The following is a 22,271-nucleotide window of genomic DNA, read 5'->3' on the forward strand; positions in this document are numbered from 1 at the left end:
TGTATCCATGTGCGCGTTCTTCCGTGGTTAAGTGATTAAAAATCGTTTTGAAGATACAAGTGTTCATGGTTAATGTTTGGATTACAGTTACGTGTAAATCCGACTTCACGTGTCATTTCTTGATCATTTCCAGCCAGCTGTTACGACATTTTACACACTGATTTATAGTATTTTACCTGATGTTTTTTTATCGTGATATCGGTGGTTTCCATTTTAGGCCGCATTATTTGTTTCAGTTTGCAAACAGCTGAAATGCTGTGTTATAGGAACGTAATGACCTAAATAAATTGGAGTGTCTTCGAAAGCGAATTTTTTTGGAAAGGAGGGAGGGTTGTAGCGGGACTTGACTGGGTCAAGTATAGCTCAATCGGAAATCACATGGCTATTTTCAAAGGTCAAGCGTTTGAACTCCCTGTTAAATTCTTGGCCGTCTTTGCTAATAATTTGTCAATATAATAAAAACTGTTTACCATTACCTCAGTTATTCATGACGTCATTCTCATTACAGCCGTCCAGATTGAAGTTGTTACAAGACACCGTCGGAAACTTTCTTTCCTATACCGTCCCAGATAATTCTGACGTAGGAATCGTCACTTTCTCATCTGATGCCCAAATAGTCACGCCCATGAGCACCGTGACATCCGACGCCGTACGTCAGAGTCTGGTGCAGGACCTCCCCACAACAGCTTTTGGATATACAGCCCTTGGAGCCGGTCTTCTGAAAGGATTGGAGGTCAGTGAGATAATTTAGAATTATATTCATCTTACTGTTTTCGTAGGTCTTTCGCTACACTTTAAAACATAATTTTGATGTCATCTATTGTTTCTGTACTTTAACTCCCGGATTATCGGACAATTACCTGTAGCTGTCCTATATGTTACCTTTTACTGTCTTATATGTGACTCTAATATATAAGACAGTCACTTATAAAACAGTGAAAGGTAACTTATGAGAGAGTTACACATTACAGGTGAGTATGTCTTCGGGCGTAACCCTATATTTATGTTGAACACACAATACACTATCTGCCGGAATATTCCATTATTTTTTATTCCAAATTACGAAAAAATCCCACACAATGTATATGAAGAAAATTTAATCCTCTGTTGATGCGTAATTAAACATATCCATAGAATTTCTGTATGTATCCCTTATCGACTGCCCCCCCCCCCCCCCCCCCCGGGGGGGCAAACATGTCTTTTTGCAACCTCCCCCCCCCATTTTCGCCGACTGAAATTTTCTAAAAATGCTTATTTGAAAGAAAAAAAAGGGTCCTCCTGCACATTTTTCGTACTTCATTCTAGAAAATTTTCCGCTGCGCGGCGCATTTACTAAAACGTTCAAGCACATAATGTCAAACCTTAAATAGTAAAAATTCAATACACACGAATTAGATTAAAATGTCCATCAAGGGATTCTATGTACTATTTAAAAAATGTCTCTTAAAAGATCAATTTGTCTTAGCGAGACAATTAATTCATTTAGTGGGGTTGCATAATGTTATGACGACACAATTATCATTTCTAAATGCAGGTAGCTTTAAATCGAAAAATTACCATGTTAAGAACGCTTTATAATCATTAAAATACATCGTAAAACTCATCTCAGCCATTCTAAATCGTAATTTTTTCCGGGGGAAATCCCCGGACCCCCTAACACCAAATTCTCGCGCCTTTGGGCGCTCGCAAATTCATCAAAATGCATCGTAAAATCATCTAAGCCATTCTAAATCGAATTTTTTTTCCCGGGGGAGCCACCAAACACCACAATCTAATTTAAGGTATTCTAAAGTAGCAAATTTACATGAAGTTTGTAATATGTCTTTTAACTCTAAAGAGGATGTTGATAACTGTATTGACATCTTTTCCGGTATGATTAGTGAAGTCGTCTTGCCAAATTGTGACGTAAAATCTGTAAAAGTTTTGCCAAATGATGGGCAAAGGAAATACAGAAATGATAAAGAAGACAAACCCTGGTTTTCAGATCAATGTAAAAAGAACTACATCGAATACAAAAACGCTTTAAAAGATTATAATAAATGTAAATCGATTGAAAATCACTCAACACTTATCGATAAGAAAAAACGATATAAGAAATTAGAATGTAGACTTAAAAGGAAATACAAACTTCAAGAAGGTAACATGATGGAAACTTTAAGAAAATCTAACCCGAAACATTTTTATAAGTATTTTTCAAAAGGGCCTAGTCAAATACCTCGGTCAAATATCAATATGGAAGATTTTGTGGAACATTTTAAAATGTTAGGAGGGGCTAACGATGGCATTGTTAACCAAGGTCGCTTAGGCGATGACGTAGAATCCACTGTCTTCGACGAATTGGATAAACCGATTACAGAAGACGAAGTCCACATCGCTATTCGAAATATCAATCGGAATAAAAGCTGTGGGGAAGATGGTATTTTAAATGAACTTTTCTTAGACTTTGAGGACATTCTCATTCCTCATATAACAAACCTATTCACAAAAATATATGACTCTGGATTTTTTTCCCAGAGATGTGGTCACGTGGTAATATAATACCTATTTACAAAAATGGCGATGTCAATAAAACATGTAACTATAGAGGTATCACGTTGGTTAGCTGTATGGGTAAACTATTTACATCTATTTTAAATAGACGACTTTTAAATTGGGATAAAGAAAATAACGTCATTACTGACGCACAGTTCGGTTTTAAAGAAGGTTGTTCAACAGTGGATGCAATCTTTGTTCTCCAATCATTAATTAATAGAGCTTTAAAAAATAAAAATCGTCTGTATTGTTGTTTTGTAGATTATAAAAAAGCTTTCGATTTGATTGATAGAAGTCACCTTTGGAGCAAATTAATTAAACAGGGAATACAAGGAAAACTACTAAAAATTATAAAATCGCTGTATGATAATGTCAAATCATGTGTTAGATACGAAGGTCATGTTTCAGATTATTTCCCTAATAGAATCGGACTCTTTCAAGGCGAAATATTGTCACCGATTTTGTACAGTCTTTTTGTAAATGATTGTGAAATTAACTTCATAAATGAAAATTGTCCATCAATTGAATTACGCATGATTACTATATTTTTACTAATGTACGCGGATGATTCTGTTTTGTTAGCCGAATCGCCATGTGCCCTGCAATCATTGTTAGATGCATTGCAGAAGTACAATGATAAATGGAAGCTTTCACTTATACCGTCCCAGATAATTCTGACGTAGGAATCGTCACTTTCTCATCTGATGCCCAAATAGTCACGCCCATGAGCACCGTGACATCCGACGCCGTACGTCAGAGTCTGGTGCAGGACCTCCCCACAACAGCTTTTGGATACACAGCCCTTGGAGCCGGTCTTCTGAAAGGATTGGAGGTCAGTGAGATAATTAAGAATTATATTCATCTTACTGTTTTCGTAGGTCTTTCGCTACACTTTAAAACATAATTTTGATGTCATCTATTGTTTCTGTACTTTAACTCCCGGATTATCAGACAATTACCTGTAGCTGTCCTATATGTTACCTTTTACTGTCTTATATGTGACTCTAATATAAGACAGTCACTTATAAAACAGTGAAAGGTAACTTATGAGAGAGTTACACATTACAGGTGAGTATGTCTTCGGGCATAAGCCTATATTTATGTTGAACACACAATACACTATCTGCCGGAATATTCCATTATTTTTTATTCCAAATTACGAAAAAATCCCACACAAGGTATATGAAGAAAATTTAATCCTCTGTTGATGCGTAATTAAACATATCCATAGAATTTCTGTAAGTATCCCTTATCGACTGCCCCCCCCCCCCCCGGGGGGGGGGGGGGCAAACATGTCTTTTTGCAACCTCCCCCCCCCATTTTCGCCGACTGAAATTTTCTAAAAATGCTTATTTGAAAGAAAAAAGGGTCCTCCTGCACATTTTTCGTACTTCATTCTAGAAAATTTTCCGCTGCGCGGCGCATTTACTAAAACGTTCAAGCACATAATGTCAAACCTTAAATAGTAAAAATTCAATACACACGAATTAGATTAAAATGTCCATCAAGGGATTCTATGTACTATTTAAAAAATGTCTCTTAAAAGATCAATTTGTTTATGTCTTAGCGAGACAATTAATTCATTTAGTGGGGTTGCATAATGTTATGACGACACAATTATCATTTCTAAATGCAGGTAGCTTTAAATCGAAAAATTACCAAATTACGAAAATTAAGAACGCTTTATAATCATTAAAATACATCGTAAAACTCATCTCAGCCATTCTAAATCGTAATTTTTTCCGGGGGAAATCCCCGGACCCCCTAACACCAAATTCTCGCGCCTTTGGGCGCTCGCAAATTCATCAAAATGCATCGTAAAATCATCTAAGCCATTCTAAATCGAAATTTTTTCCCGGGGGACCCACCAAACACCACAATCTAATTTAAGGTATTCTAAAGCGTAATATTTTCCTGTGGGAGGCCCCGGACCCCTCAATCACCAAAATCTCGCGCTTTCAGGTGCTCGAAAAATCATTACAATACATTGTAAACTCATCTCAGCCATTTTAAATTACAATATTTTTTCCTGAGGGTCACCCTCAGACCCCTAATACACCAAAATCTCGCGCCTTCGGCGCTCACACGCTAATTTGGCCAATTTGCGTATTCGTCAATTTCCTTTTAGCGACCCCACTGTCTATAGATATATGAAAAATGTACATAAAGCATATATGGTTTGGAGTTGAATTAATCTCCTCCTGTAGGTCCGGCGGCGGGAAGGGGGGGCTGAGGACCTTTGCCCCCCCCCCCCCCCATTACGTTTCATCTTCCTACGTCACTGTCATGCATTCGGTTTATGAATGCTATCACATATAACGCAGGCAATATTTATTTCTATGTTGCCATTGTCTATATTAGATTTGTCATGGTTGAATGCATATTCGCAGAGCTACCTGAGCTCATAGACAAATGCAAAAAAACTGGTTTATATTAGAAATAAAAGTGTACTTTATTAACACAAAGACTTGCTATGTTTTAAGATAGAGATACATAAAAGCCTCAAACTGTACAATATTTGGGAGACTGGCCTAGATACAGTTCTCTCTCCTGCATATATACAGTTTTCGGCTTATCTCCATAACAGAATAACGAAAGTTATTAGTTTTCGAAAAGTACAAACTGTATTGCTATTTAAAGAAAATCTATGGTTTTTAATTAAAAAAATCCCGCCAATCATCCATAGGTACTGAACACAACAGCGAGTCTGAATGGTGCTATCATTGTACTGGTAACGGACGGGAAGGAAAACAGACGCCCCCTGGTGGAGGACGTGTTACCGACACTTGTCAGTTCCGGTGTCACTGTCCACTCACTGGCTATAAGCAGTGCGTCGGACGGTCAGCTGACATCCATCTCCCAGGCCACAGGCGGGAAGAGCTTCTTCTACTCCGAGAGCACCAGTTCCACGGTATTACAAGATGCTTTCAATGCAATATTGGATGGAACAGATACTCCCATACAGGTACGTACTAATTTCCTGGCGGTAGGAAAACGAGTTTTAAAGTCCTTGTGTTGTGAATGTCATATAAACATATACGATTGAATGTCATTAAGTTTGACTCGTATCAACTCGAAAGCCGTGTTTAGTTCTTCCCTAAAATGGTTTTACTATATGTTTTACTACGCTTATTTCGAATACATGGACAATGTGGAATTGCTGGAACTGCTCCGCCGTCGAATTCAGGGGATATGACTGTATGAGTATATTAGAACGTCTTGCTATCTCACTCTTCAATTCTATTCTTCAGGTTGACAGCCAAAGCGTTTCTGTACAGGGTGGTACTCCTGTTACCGGGCAGTTCTATATCGACTCTACGTTGGGACCCAGCACCATCTTTCAGGCCATGGTCAACGACACGTCCACCGCGTCTATCAGGGTAACTGGACCCGACGGTACGACGTACACCGACACAAGCGGGTCATCCGCTAACTCCATATGTCGGAACGTGGCCATCAGTGGCACAGCGGCGGTAAGTTCCTATAGAACGGTTACCAGTAACTTAAAAACATCGTTTTAATATCCATTGTTTATATTAGGTATTGTTATAGGTACAGACGGTATTTGATATTCTCAAATAGAAAACGCACAGGAACAATAGTACTGTAAAAATGGCATTGACGTCGACGATAATGACAACGACGACGACGACGACGACGATGATGATGATGATGATGATATACCGCTTTTATTTATTTATGCAATTCTAAGGACCAAAATTTATTAAAGATTATATCACACTCCCAACAGGCTGGACGATATACATACACCATAATCTCAGATACGGATCTAAAATGCACAGTGAGCGCACAGTCTAAACGGAGAAACAGTGCATCTGACGGCCTTGTCATACGGTCGTGGACCTCGAACCAACAGTACAGTTATGGACAGGCCTCCACTTTCACGGTTTATGCCTCCGTCCTCAGGAATAAATCACCAGTTTTGAGATCAACCGTAACAGCCAACTTGGAGAACGAGGACGGCGTGACTGTAGCTATATCACTCAAAGATGACGGCGTGGGTGCGTACATACATTCTGTTAAGATACTGGAATACCGTAGTCCATCAGAGATTGTACATAGATTAGCGAACTTAAATAAGTTTAGCTCTGATGGGGTATTCACATATTAAAGCAGCAACCACTACATCTCACTCTCACATTTGCTAAAGAAATTGGCATCTCGGACAATCTGTACTTAAATAAGTATAACTACGAAAGACGCTAAAATTAGAATACTTATAAATAAGTAAGTGTATAGTATGTGAAACATTTAACACTTGCGGAGATTTGATGTCATTTGATGCTACACTATACTTATGGGCATGTTTCTATAGTCCAAAAGCACTGGCAACAGTATAACTTGTAAATTCTATCCATGAGTACTTCCATCCTTTAGGGTCTGACCTCAGAGCTGACGATGGAGTGTATTCGGCTACCGTCCTCCCCAAACATGTAAGCCTTAATGGCCGACTCAGTGTCAAGGTAAATATGGCAAGCCAATTTAACATTTATTGAAGGAGCAGGGTTTATCCCGTATTTAATCGAATCAGATATCTTATATAAGTATGTAAGATATCTTATATATAAATGAAATATCTAATATCTTTATAAGATATTTTATATAATTTTTGTGAAATCTTATAAAGTATATAAGATATCTTATATAGCATATACGATATCTTATATAAGATATCTCATATATATTATTTAAGATATCTTATGTAATCATAGGATATCTTATATATTATATAAGATATCTCATATAGACATTAAGTAAGATATCTTACTGTATATATGTATGTAAGATATCTCATATAGCATGTAAGATATCTTATATCGTATATAAGATATCTTATTTAATTTTCTATATAAGATATCTTATATCGTATGTAAGATATTCTTATATAATTGAAATCTCGTTGCTATATAAGATATCTTATATAGAATTATATTTCGTAGCATTTAAAACCAGAAACTAATTTCTCCCTCGAGCATCATTCGGAGAACTTCGGACCACATCTTAGAATCGTTCGCAATAACAGAGATAGCACTGAAAAGACAAATCAAGCACTGTTTGGTTGCATTCAACGATGTATTAAAAAGGCAGAAGTAGTTAATTCCCATCACTCTAGTAGTCAATTTGGACATGGAAACAATAAATTTATTGGCTATATGGTGACCTATCTATGCATGGCATGATGCATACTTTTATCTCGTTCAACCAAACACTTGATACTAGCGTACATACGAGTCTCAAAGTCTCTATGACTTCCGGGTAGGGGGAATTCATTTCTGGGCCTTTGTTGAAATCTGGTTCCTATATAAGATATCTTATATAACGATATTTCAGTTATATAAAATAGCTTATTATACAAATATTTCATGGGTTACTGTGCTCTAGTTCATAAGATTTAACCCGAGGTGATGGTAATCAACAAATGTTATATTGCACGAGGCCAAATTGTTTTATTACATAATCACCAGTTTTTCAGTTGAATATTTTTTTTATAAAACGAATACGACAATCACTTAACAAAATCACCAACACCGTACCGTATGGAAAAAAAAACCTTAATATCCTATTGAAGATTGACGTATAGCCCACGTACGTCACGTTGTAACTCCGGTTTGAATGTCTTATTGTCTGTTTTAACATTATTAGACCTGCTTGCAGCCTTTTGATCTAATACATTCATCGTGTCCGTCCTTTACTCGGTACAGTAAACGTCTACATGACGTGCTTGATTCGAGATCTATAAATCCAGCGCGAAATTGAGCGTGAACCTTTGTGACGTCATAATAACGTAACTCACTGTTACTCGCAATTCCTCGGAAGTTTTCCACAAAACTAGACAACAACAGCGAGGTGTTCCTAACGCCGTGCGATATAACATCTCGAACCGTGCAATATAACGTTTCCATGGAAGCGTGCAATATAACTTCGAACCGTGCAATATAACAACGTTTTATTGAACGGTCGGTGTAATAGTTGAAAATATTATATTTCTTCATATATAGATTGGTGTAAACAAATTATGTAATAAAATATTTTATTACATAATTTGTTTACACCGAGGTGATGGCGAAATTGAGCGTGCAATATAAACCTTTGTGATCATATTGATATTCATAATTCGTCGGTGTTCGCCCTCTACTTTATAAAACCAAAATGTCAAGCACAGCGAGCAACGTCTATGGCGTGCTTGATCCGACATCTTTTAAAGCTAGCTCGAAATTGAGCGTGAACCTTTGTGACATCATAGTAACGTAACTCACTTTATACGCGCAATTCCTCGGAAGTTTTCTACGAAGCTAGACAACAACAGCGAGGTGTTCCAAAAGCCGTGCAATATAACATCTCGAACCGTGCAATATAACGTTTCCATGGTAGCGTGCAATTTAACTTCGAAATGTGCAATATAACAAAGTTTTATTGAACGGTCGGGATAATAGTTGTAAATATTATATTTCCTCATATACAGATTGGTGTAAACAAATTATGTAATAAAATATATTATTACATAATTTGTTTACACCAATCTGTATATGAGGAAATATAATATTTACAACTATTATCCCGACCGTTCAATAAAACTTTTTTATATTGCACATTTCGAAGTTAAATTGCACGCTACCATGGAAACGTTATATTGCACGGTTCGAGATGTTATATTGCACGGCTTTTGGAACACCTCGCCGTTGTTGTCTAGCTTCGTAGAAAACTTCCGAGGAATTGCGCGTATAACGAGTTACGTTATTATGATGTCACTAAGGTTCACGCTCAATTTCGCGCTAGCTTTAAAGATGTCGGATCAAGCACGCCATAGACGTTGCTCGCTGTGCTTGACATTTGGTTTTATAAAGTAGAGGGCGAACACGACGAATGTATTGGATTAAAAGGCTGCATATAGTTCTAATAATTTAGAAAATGCTATACGACATGAAAAGTGGAGTTACGCTGTGAAGTAAGTGGACTAGACGCCAATCTTCAATATGATTAGAAGGTTTCCCGTACGATACGGTGGTGAAGATTTTGATCTGTGATTCTGGAATTCATTAAAAATCAACTAAAAAACTGGTGATTATTTGATTACGTAATAAAACAAATATTTTATGGGTAACTCAGTGCTCTAGTTCATAATATTTACCCTTGGTGATGGTAATCAACAAATATTATATTGCACTCGGCCTTTGGCCTCGTGCAATATAACATTTGTTGATTACCATCACCTCGGGTTAAATATTATGAACTAGAGCACAGTAACCCATGAATATTTGTATAATATAATATATCTTAAATAGATAACTTAAATGAGATATCTTAATACGATATATATATGCATTGAAATTAAGGATCGACATTGCTTTTTGAATACATTTTATTTTGGCTTACCATAGGTAACTGCTGCCAGCACAGACGGATCTGCCAAGGTACTGACCAAAACTTCTGGAAGTGGTGCGGCTCCCATCAGCGGATCTGGTAGGTTGCTTTTGCTGTACTTTCATTCATTATCGAGATATTGTATAACTAGTTATTTTAGCGAGGAAAATATTTTCACGATTTCGCGGGACGTGGCTATGGCGCGAATATTTAATCCGTAAATTATTGAGAAATTGATGAAATAAAAAAAGAATTTAAAAAACTTTTTCGAGTTTTTATCCAAAATCCCGATATCGCGACTCGCAAAAATGATCGGTACATTCTTTTCTATGATTAATGGCTGTGGCACTCACTATATTTATTTGTTGAGCAGGCAACCCAGTAACCCTTGGTAACCAGGAGAACTTTCAGAGAGTGTCCCAGACTGGTGAGGTGGTTGTTGCGGACTATGTTCCAGGAGCAATACCAGATGTTATTCCACCCGCTAAAATCACCACGCTCGTACTGACGTCAATCGATGATACTTCTGGTGTCATCCAGGTCACGTGGAAAGCTGTTGGTGATGACGTAGGTGATGGAACAGGTAATTCACATGTATATTTCCCAAATAGGCAAATAAGACTATTGTTAATATACTACAAATAATTAAAGTTTCAAAATTTAAGCAAATATTACTTGTTCCATATTTTTTTACATTTCAAAATACAGTTTTTGTTACCTATTCAAATATAGCAACTGCTTATACAATTTTAGGTTTTTCAACCGAAAAAGAAAATTCAATCTATGGATTTTATTATCCTGTAAGTTATGATTCTCTTTACATGCAATTAATTACGTTATTAACTTATCATAATAGTTGCATATTCATACATTTACATTTATTCTTATTCCTGTGAATCGTGAAGCGAACAGCATTATACATTAATTAACGTCTACATTTCCTTATATCTTCACAGCCACTGTATACGATGTGCGATTGTCAAATGACATTAACGCCCTGAGGACAAATCCAGGGGGCGCCACACAGCTGACATCTCAGGTTCCTACTCCAAAAGTTTCGGGACAAACGGAAGTGTTTACTTTCACTCTCCCCTCACTTACACGGGACGGTCGTACCTATTATCTTGCCGTCCGCGCTACAGACGACAGTCAAAATACCGGCGAACTCTCCAACATTATATCGTTTTCTCTTGTTACTGACGTCAATTGGCTTCCAACTACCACAGCACCTGCTCCCACTACTACCACTACTACCACCACTACAACCGTCACACCAAGGTTGGAGCAAAGTTCCGACCAATCGGTCCTGATTGGTCTTTCTACGGCAGCTGGAGTGGCTGCCCTTTTACTTATCCTGTTTGGTTTAAGCTTGTCCTTCTGTCTTGGCCGATGGAAAAGACCTCCGCCACGAAAACATATCAATGGTGACGTGGAGTCAGGATATTTGTCGCCAAGGCGACACACGCGGAAGGCGCGTTCGAAACGAAAGAGGAGTTATCACAGTAATCGCACGGACGACTCACGAGATTATAAGCGGAGTCGACACAAACATGATCCTTTTGATATTTATTCAGTACCGGGTGTTACTCCTTATGACTATCCATATACAAAATATAGTTCGTCCTATAGCGATAGTATACCATATGCATATTGATAGTCCAATGTACATGTACAGTATATAAAGGTCATCTATTTCCGCGGACGTATACATCCCTTCCATATCTCCGTATTCCTATTACTGTAATCCACTTTATTTTCGCGAGATATTTATCTTTTCGAGGGCTACTAGAACGCAAATTCGAATGCTTTATGAATAATTCTATTAAACATAACATTACGATACATATAAAGGGAAAATTCACGTTTACATTTTATGTTTAACAGCAAGTGATCTCAACCTACTAGTAATGTATCCGCGAATTTGAGATTTATGATGGCTCGATATATACTTTACACACAAAAATAAGGAGATTTACAGTAAGTTGTGGGTATATGAGATACCATGTGCTGGTTGGCGTATATATCTTAAAATGGCATCATTATTTAGTCATCATATAAACATATGTTCAGAAAATGGGTATCTAATTCATCGTTACTGTTGCTCTTTGCAATTTTTCATTTACTCTCATTCATGCAACCATTAGCGTGCATCACATTTTTATCGTGTTTCAAGATGTGTACTGTGTAGCTGGTTAATGGTTATGTCTGCTTAAAGGCCCACTACCTTTCCGGAGGAAAACATGAATGTTTCTTAAAGACACTAATAACATCAGAAAATATATACCAATGGCCTTTAGATGAGGTTACAACTCCAAACATATGCAAGATTTCCAGTGTAAAGTTTGATAACAGTAGAGAGAGTTATTTCGCTGTTTTGCCGTCTGGCGCAGTGATAGTCAACTACCGCGCTGTATTTAGGACGACGGCGGGAAACATAAGACGACCCGCGTTATGAAAATTAACATTTTATTTATTTTAATCAAATTGTTCAGAATGTGATGACACGTGTAGTATTAACGGTAAGTTAGTAACTTTAGCGACTATACAAAAATGTCGATCTCGTTTTACTTTCCCATTTTAAAAATTAAAAGCCGTTTCGAAAAGGTAGTGGGCCTTTAAGTTATACTCAACACATTTCAATTAAAAATATTAAACAGATTATTTTGCAAATAATAATTTCGTTGATCTCTCGGTGAAATGTTGCTCAATTTTTGCACCATAATCTGCCAAATTGTTAGAATGTATCGGTGTATGTGTGAGGTGCGAAATGTCGTTGATGATGAACGAATTCCAATGATACGAATAACCCAGTGTTTTTAGTTATAGAAATATTGTATTATTACAATATATGTCTAATATCTAAAATTTTAATATCTGACAAAAATAGTATCGGCGCTGGCCTTGACAAACTCTTTATGACATTGTTTAAGGGATGCAGTTACGTTAGGGATTAAGAAAACTTTTAAACTATGCTGATGTGTTGCAAAGTGTTTGGCATAAAACATTTACAGCAAAGAAGTACTCACTGTGTAGGAATACACACAACGTTTGCTTCCATGTGCAAAAGCTTGTCTGATAGGCATGGTTATAAAACATTAACATTACGAGGAATGTTACATCCAAATACACAAAGCATTGCATACTTCAAATATCGACATGAAAAATGAGGCTTTAGATACTGATAAAAATGAATTGAATAGAATTATGATCGCCCGTGCTGTAAATTGTCGAATATACAGTATCCAGACACAGATAACGATTCTGTGAAGTGTTTAGTGACGTCATGGTGACTTTTAATATATCATGTGATACATGATTAAATTGTAACAAATTTATCCTTTTCTTGTTTTGATAGTCCGTTTTCGATTTCATTTTGTAGCAGTGTGCTACAAGTTGGTAATGATGATACCGTGTAACTTGCATTCTGTCTTTCCAACGATGGCTTATTTATATTGTGTTGATCTGTTAATTACGAATCTATATCAACTTTATGAATGCGGTTTTTTATTGTATAATATATTGCAATATTTGATATTTCAATAAAATGGAAAAATATAAATTGTGAAGAAATATTTCTTGAGAATTATTATAAAGGACCTCTTATTTCACAAAACGGAGTACGATATAGACAATATATAAATATATATGAGACGTCATAATCACTAAATAATTGATCTATATGTCGCTGTAGTAAGTCACTAGTAGGTATTCGGACCACAGATAATTAACATAAACAGACCTGTTTCAAAATCAGAGGCCCATAGGTCTTAACGGTCATCTGATTATTGGCACAATACAACATAGTCGTTTAAAGATTTCAGCCTATTTAACCCCTGTGAATGAAGATCAAGGTCATTTTTTAAAAACAGATATGGTAGCCCTTCATCCCAGCATGTCTTAGGCCCAATATCAGGGCTCTAGGCCTCCTTGTTATTCTTAAGAAGTCATTTAAAGATTTTAATCTATTTGACCCCTGTGACCTTGAATGACAGTCAAGGTCATTCATCTGAACAAACTTGTTAGCCCTTCATCAAAGCATGCTGCATAAATCATAGCTCCGATTTCTCGAAACAAGTCATTTTCCTCCTTATGTAACTTACATATACTTATATGAAATCTTCGACTTAAGTTTCGAGAAATCGGGACCTGATCTGTTCAGTGTTTGTGAAATATGTTATTAAATAAATTCACTGAGTTGCTAAGATCATATCTCTTTCCGCAGCTTGACTACTTAAAATGCGAAAAAAAAAACATTTCCAAATGTCCAACCTGTTATACAATGCACTGTGCATACGCATGCAGATTTTTTTAGTGATATATAATTATTTGACCAGATACACTGTGTGTACACAGCTTGGGGAAATTTGCTGCCACTTTGTGGTATCAAGTACATGTGTTTTTTGTTACATTGAACATATCTGTTTTATTGTCTCTGATCCTTTTGAATGCAGAAGTGGATGAAATTTCAGTTACCGTATTTCACTGAAATCTGACATGTTATTCAAATCAGTCTTAAAGTTATATGTGCTATACTTAGGCAAAAGAAATCTTCGGTAATCTATTGAAAATAATCAGTTTTGCTTATTCATTTTGAACTCTTATTTGTACATGTAAAATTAAAACTTGTGCATTGTAATTCTCAACATGTTAGAAATGCTTGGTGGTGAATAAAATGTTATAAGGTCTTCTTGATTCGTGAGCATGAAAATTACGGCACAAATCACTTTAAATAAATAGTTAAACATCACATTCAGGACTTTGCCTGTACATGGGGCCACGAGATAACATCTAGTGCTTAACACGAGATAACATCTAGTGCTTAACACACCGATGATAACGACTACCCAGCTGCCAGTCTTGTTAGCTACCAGGATGTGAGTCGTCTTCAATAATATAGATATGGTGGCATGTGTCATGGAAAATACGGTCCAAGTAGACCAAGTACATCTCTCAACTATCCACATATTCCACAATTATGATGTCACTTGGTTGTAGCTTAATTTCAAATTGGCGAATATTAGTTTTTGGTTGTAAACTTTGCATCATTTTCATGGCCACAAAAAGGTCATATTGCTTGCAAGCCACACTCACACGGAAGAACACATCTCATGAACTTGAAATAGTTTTTTCTCTATCTGACCACAGTAGTATGCTCTTGCTAGAGGATAATCTGTACTGTTTTGAGCATAAATGTATGTTCCGTCTAGGTAACTGTCACATTGTCACCATAGAAAGCTTTAGTGAGATAATGTTGTTTGTAAAGCTGCATCTTCACGGCTGATATGATCAGTACCATGGTTCATTGTACTTTGTGACGATTTGTTCATCTGTTCGATTATAGTACTAGTGTGGGTGCTACCATATGTTCGTCAAATTTTCCAAGGTGTGGTCACGAAATGTAAGGTGTTTTTTTTCTTTTCTTTTTTTCTTTTCTCATTTTTTTCCTAAATAAACGCAAAGCAATGTGTGTACTTTTAATCAATAATGGACCAACCTTTCTTTTACCTCGGACAGAGATCGATATCCGCAATTTTACCAGTGTGAGATTTTTTTCTAAGTCACAGAGTTAATCGCACTCTTTGGGTGACACTGAATATTCCAACCCTCAGGCAAAGCCTCGTGTTTGACAACTTTCCCTTCGAGTTGAGATTCTCCTGTCTCCTCCCCTATTGTTTTAGTTAGGCCACGGGCATTTACAGACTAAAACAAATATTCTGACAGCATGTCTAGGTAGTAATATATTATCAGAGTTAATATCAGAATAATTATTATTAAATAATAATATATAAATACTACCTGCATTAGAGGGTGACAGTGCCTAGTGTCACCCCGAGGATATCACTGGATATGACTGTCACCCAAGGGCGAAGGGTGACACATTTGTTCCAAAGAATGTAGAGAATACAAGGTAGATTCAATAGTTGAAACAGCGTTATTGTAATAATAAAATGTTCTCGTTATAGGATAAAAGCGTCTACGAGTGCTAATGTAGTATTAGTACACTGTAACACTCTACATTTGCATCGGGAAAACCTACGGGAAGGCCAATCAGGGTTTAGGGGAGCTATGATTGCACCTTAGTACATTATGCACCTGTGTTTGAAAGAAGAAAGAAACACCGAAATCGAACTTCATTTTACATAGCAACAAAAATCAATCTTTCTAAATATTAATACTATTTAGTACATAAATCTTTGCATCTCTCTTAAAAACCAACGTATACCCTTGTGATACTAGTGATTACTCATATTAATGGTTGTGTGAAGTTGGCTCGATATACATATGTACGACATTCGACATTCAAATATCGTTGGCCACCGAGCGGAATTTTGAATGTTGCGCAGCTCGACATACGACATTCAACATTCAAAACCAATAACTGGCCAACGAGAACAGAATTTGAATGATGTTTTGCTCGACATTCGACATTCAACATTCGGAACTTATATATGACCTAATTAATGAACGGACTTTTGAATGTTGTGCAGCTCGTCATACGACATTCAACATTCAGAACGTATATTACTGACTAACGAACGAACTTTTGAGTGTTGTGCAGCTCGACATTCGACATTTAACATTCAGAACTTATATATAACTATCTAATGAACGGACGTTTGAATGTTGTGCACCTCGACATATATAACTGAATAACAAACGAATTTTTCAATGTTGTGCAGCTCAACATTCGACATTCAACATTCAAACTTATATATATAACTGACTAACGAACGGACTTTCCAAGTTGTACTGCTCGACATTTGACATTCAACATTCAGAACTTGTGTATAATGACAAACGAACGGACTTTTGAATGTTGTGCAGTTCGACATTCGACATTCAACATTCAAAACCAATAACTGGCCAACGAGAACAGAATTTGAATGATGTTTTGCTCGACATTCGACATTCAACATTCAAAAATTGAATTTTTGTGCAGCTCGACATACGCCATTCAATATTCAGAACTCATTTTTAACTGACAAACGAACGGACTTTTGAATGTTGTGCAGCTCGACATACGACATTCAACATTCAAAACCAATAACTGGCCAACGAGAACAGAATTTGAATGATGTTTTGCTCGACATTCGACATTCAACATTCGGAACTTATATATGACTAATTAATGAACGGACTTTTGAATGTTGTGCAGCTCGTCATACGACATTCAACATTCAGAACGTATATATAACTGACTAACGAACGAACTTTTGAGTGTTGTGCAGCTCAACATTCAACATTTAACATTCAGAACTTATAGATAACTGACTAACGAACGGACGTTTGAATGTTGTGCACCTCGACATATATAACTGAATAACAAACGAATTTTTCAATGTTGTGCAGCTCAACATTCGACATTCAACATTCAAACTTATATATATAACTGACTAACGAACGGACTTTCCAATGTTGTACTGCTCGACATTCGACATTCAACATTCAGAACTTATATATAACTGACTAACGAACGAACTTTTGAATGTTGTGCAGCTCAACATTCGACATTTAACATTCAGAACTTATATATAACTGACTAACGAACGGACTTTCCAAGTTGTACTGCTCGACATTTGACATTCAACATATAGAACTTGTGTATAATGACAAACGAACGGACTTTTGAATGTTGTGCAGTTCGACATTCGACATTCAACATTCAAAACCAATAACTGGCCAACGAGAACATAATTTGAATGTTGCAGCTCGACATACGACATTCAACATTCAAAAATTGAATGTTTGTGCAGCTCGACATACGCCATTCAATATTCAGAACTCATTTTTAACTGACAAACGAACGGACTTTTGAATGTTGTGCAGCTCGACATACGACATTCAACATTCAGAACGTATATATAACTGACTAACGAACGAACTTTTGAGTGTTGTGCAGCTCAACATTCAACATTTAACATTCAGAACTTATAGATAACTGACTAACGAACGAACTTTTGAATGTTGTGCAGATCGACATTCGACATGTAACATTTAGAACCTATACAGTGTATATAACTAACTAATGAACGGATTTTTGAATGTTGTGCAGCTCGACATACGACATTCAACATTCCGACTTGATCGGAATTTTGAATGTCGTTTAGTTTGACACATGACATTCAACATTCATAACCTATAGCTGGCCAACGGGAACGGACTTTTGAATGTTGTGCAGCTCAACATAAGACATTCAACATTCAAAATTTATATACATATGATAAACGAACGGACTTTTGAATGCTGTCGATATTTGACATTCAACGTACACAAACTATACCTGGCCTGCGAGCGGAATTTTAAATGGTGTTTAGCTTGACATTCAACACGTGATATTCATTTTGACGTTTTTTTGTTTCGACATTTGACAGTTAACATTTAGAATGTGAATGTTGAAATCAAATGTCGTTGTGCTTTATATGTATAAACGGAATCTTTCTCCAACACAATTTCGAAGATTGTTTCCTTCTTTATTTTGTGTGTTAGCTGATTTTTACCAGCTCGAATAGGCGCAATGAAGATGGATACAGATAGATGTGAGACAATACGACAAAAACATTAGATGGCAAAACCAAACACCAAATTAGCAACAGGAATACCACTTTGTCACCTTCTTACCTTGAGTTTGTCGCGTTGTCACTGTATTTTTTTCTTGTCCCGTTATCATATTTCATATTGTCGCATCAAACTATGAAGAAATGTCTTATGGTTTTTTTTCAGTATGCGTATCATGACCAACATCTTGAAAAGCGTATCAACATGCTATATATTCTAGCATGGACTTCCAGCACCTTTTATGACACCAATACGATTATCTTTTCAAAGAGTCAAACCTCATGAGAAATTGTTATTAATTGTAACCAAAATTTTCTCCAAAGAATTTGGATTTTGATTCTTAATTAATAGACTACTGTTATCTTAAATTTAGATAAATTACACTTTTAAGAAGGGAATGACAAAGACTAAACGTTAGGTTAAGAGGATCGAGACACACCTCCAAGTCAGCACCATGTATATTTATTGTGTTGTACGGTATCCCTCATATATTTCATACATTTAACAGAACCTGTACATGATGTTTTGGTGATCACAAACTTAGACACCATACAGTTAATGGTATAAGTATCACATAAACCAATGTTCTTGAAGAAAGAAAAATGTTGATCAGTGTCAGCGGCTTAAGTGCTTAATTATCTAGTGATGTGAGTGATGTGAGTTTTTTATACAGAGATCGATTTTTTCAAATGTAAATCAATTTTACGAAAGGATTGTTGGAACGAAATCATCCAGTAAAAACATGTCTCTTAACTTAACAGAGACAGAGCAAGCCGACATACAGGACATATATGCCGTGACCAGGGCATTGAGAGTTTTTGCTTCATTGTTTGTCAATATCGTGTTGGCTGTGCGGTATTTTTGTTTTGAAAAAAAAACCGCTTAGTTGAAGAAGCGTGCCTTTCCCGTTTGGTGACTGCCCCCTTGTCTGGTCCAATCTTTTTCGAGGGACTCTTTCTTCTATTCAGAAAGATTTGAATGAGGACTCTCTTTTGCCCTTCGTTTGAAGATAATGCGTGAAGGCCAGTACCTCACATGGGCCAGCGCCACCCGAAAAGAAGGCTGGAACTTCAGCTCCCCAGTCTGCTGTGCAGCCGAAATCGAAGCCTTAGTTGAAGGGCAACAAGAGAAAGGTTATTAAGGATAAACCTCCTTCTGGGGACAAGAAGAAGAGTTAATGACCCTTTCTCGATTTCCTTTGTCGTTCCAGACGAAGGTTCTTTTTTGCAGGACTACGCTCCTCCAATTGCAGATTCTGGTCCTTTGAGAATTAGATTTCAGGACAGGAAACGGATTTCTGCACTCCAGGGGAATAGATGTTTACACCTTTTTTCGACGATTCTTTCATGCTCCAGCCAGTGTGGTATTCTTTAGAACAGAACACCCGTCTGGTCCTGAAACTTTTAATCAAAGTCGGTTTCATTCCTTTAAGGGAAAAGTCCGAGGTTTCCCCTTCTCAAGATTTTGTCTTCCTGTGAAACTGTTTCCACGGGGTTCAGAGTACTGCCTTTCCACCGTAGGAGAAGATCGAGAAGGCTAAAGATCCTGTTTGACCTCTATCGGCTCGTCCCACGTCAAGGTTCCTTGGTTTCTGGGTTACCGCAATAATTTGGCAGATTTAGTCCCCCTGGGGAGACGTTATATCAGACCTCCCCAGATGTTCTTCCTTGCGAACTGGGTCCCTGCCATCAGAGAAATTAGCTTCCTCTCAACCAGTCGGAGAATGATTTATTCGGTGTTCAACTTAAATCAAAGTACTGAAAGTACTGAAGGAGGCGTAATTCAGATTAATGATGTATTGAAATATTAAAGATAGATCATAATAGAGGTAATAGTACATGTACAATATTGATTGAAATAACAGATTGCAAATTTCGTGCTTTCGAAGAATGACTGTAGTTTATTATAGGATAATGTGGATCAAATATTTACAAATTGGTTAAATAATGGAAATGTTTAATCTTATAAGGTTGTTAAAGAATAAATGCTCCAAAGATCTTGAAAGTATTGTATGAGAAATACATATGAACAATGAATAATGACATATAGAATAAAAATGATGCAAGACTAATGTATATTCCTTTTGAAAGTTTGTGTTGGTGTTTACATGCTTTAAATTTCAATCATGGTTTCTTCCATCTGGGAAAAGTGTATGACAGTAGTAGTTATGTTCCTGCTGAGCTCAGCATATACTGGCAGTAGAGCCACTGGTTGACCCATTGTCAGTTTAATGTAACCAGGTGTGTTGGGATACTTGGGTGTCTTCAGCGGCATGTTCCAGTGATATCATTATACATGTATACGTGAAAATATGTGTGGCGGCCATATTGGAAAATGGCCGCTACGACGTCATAGGCTATGTTTGGATATGGCCCGGGTCCTTAAAAGTTTCCTTTTGTTGTGTTCTTGATGTCAAATTAAATAATTTATTTTTCAATTCGAAATAAATTTTGATAACTATGACATGATGTTTTTGGAATATAATAAGTAATATGTGTGGCGGCCATATTGGAAAAAGGCCGCCATGATGTCATAGGCTATTTTTGGAAATGGCCCGGGTCCTAAAAAGTTTCCTTTGGTTGTGTTCTTGATATGCGCCAAGTTTCATGCTTTTATCAAAAAGTGCACAATTTGACTAAATTTCTGCACGAATCCGCTGGACTACAAGAGTTGCACTATACAAGAAGACCCAACAAATACAGCACAGTCTCTGCATGCTACACGCACGACATACATTGGAGGCCGTCCATGCCATTGATGAATCCAACAATCAAATATTGCCAAATCCAGTGTCAATCTGTCATTTATAACAACAGTGTAAGGTGAAGTTGAAATCGATCTCCAACAATTTTCTCTCCAGGTATATTCCATTAAAACATCTAACCCAACTCAGGCTATTAGGTAAAAACATCAATACCCCTCATTTTAATTTAGAGAAGTTAAAATTGGATTGGAATGTTACATTTTGTTGCAATGGAAATACTGTAAAAAGTGCATTTTTACTATGTAAATAGCAGTATTTTATGTGTATTCATATTATCAATGACAATATTCATTGTCAAGAGTGCATAAGAATCTTGGATTCTAGAGTTATATAGTTTGTATTTTTAATACTGAGTTGAGATGTTCTGATACTGAGATAAGTGGGCTGTCACTATAGACAGTACAGTGTTAGATGTAAAACGAGCATGCTTGCTCATTATTGTTTACTGAAGAGTTTTCCTCGTGTTTTATTATCACTGTTCGTATGTTTTTACCTTTTAAGTCTGATTTAACTGTAAGTCCGGTGTATGAGTCGTCTAAAACGAGCGAGAAAGCTAATATTTTGCCAGAGAGTGTGCACGTTGCGTGAAAGTATGGGAGCCGCCATCTTGTGCACAGTAGCAGTGCACAGTAGCGACCTCTCGTGACCTATTGAACTGCCTCGGGGTCATTTGAGTGTACCTGTGTATCCAATGTGTATTGGAGTATTGGAATGTGGGATCGTTGGATGTATGGGGTGTATTGGAAATATTGGATTCGGATCGGAGAGAGAATGACGGTACGGAAGAGTTGTGAGAGCGGTTAATATAAAATATAGATATGTAATAGTTTATTTGATACTTATTTTTCATACAAGTGCCATTGGAGATCGTAGGACTTTTATAAGTTCAACGGGTACTACGTATACGTTACGATCGTTGGGTGGGACACCATTACTCCCGTCGGAATCCGCCGGGAACGGGTGTTTCCCGGCGATCTCGTGCGTTGCCTAGTTGTACTTATATTATATTGGATAGGCGTAAGGATCGTATGGGGAT

General features: G+C 36.9%; 1 protein-coding gene across 1 annotated transcript in view; it reads left to right on the forward strand.

The window, feature by feature from the left end:
* Positions 1 to 14,662, forward strand: part of LOC138336113 (calcium-activated chloride channel regulator 1-like) — a 30,993-nt gene extending 16,331 nt beyond the window's left edge. Inside the window, exons 7-14 of the mRNA XM_069285421.1 lie at positions 509 to 733; positions 5,219 to 5,497; positions 5,784 to 6,005; positions 6,284 to 6,554; positions 6,931 to 7,016; positions 9,933 to 10,014; positions 10,289 to 10,498; positions 10,872 to 14,662. Of these exons, the coding sequence (XP_069141522.1) occupies positions 509 to 733; positions 5,219 to 5,497; positions 5,784 to 6,005; positions 6,284 to 6,554; positions 6,931 to 7,016; positions 9,933 to 10,014; positions 10,289 to 10,498; positions 10,872 to 11,569 (2,073 nt within the window). The 3' untranslated portion in view covers positions 11,570 to 14,662. The remainder of the gene's footprint in view (positions 1 to 508; positions 734 to 5,218; positions 5,498 to 5,783; positions 6,006 to 6,283; positions 6,555 to 6,930; positions 7,017 to 9,932; positions 10,015 to 10,288; positions 10,499 to 10,871) is intronic.
* The last annotated feature ends 7,609 nt before the right edge of the window (positions 14,663 to 22,271 follow it).

This window comes from Argopecten irradians, chromosome 12 (genome assembly GCF_041381155.1).
Source record: "Argopecten irradians isolate NY chromosome 12, Ai_NY, whole genome shotgun sequence".
NCBI classification, from domain to species: domain Eukaryota; kingdom Metazoa; phylum Mollusca; class Bivalvia; order Pectinida; family Pectinidae; genus Argopecten; species Argopecten irradians.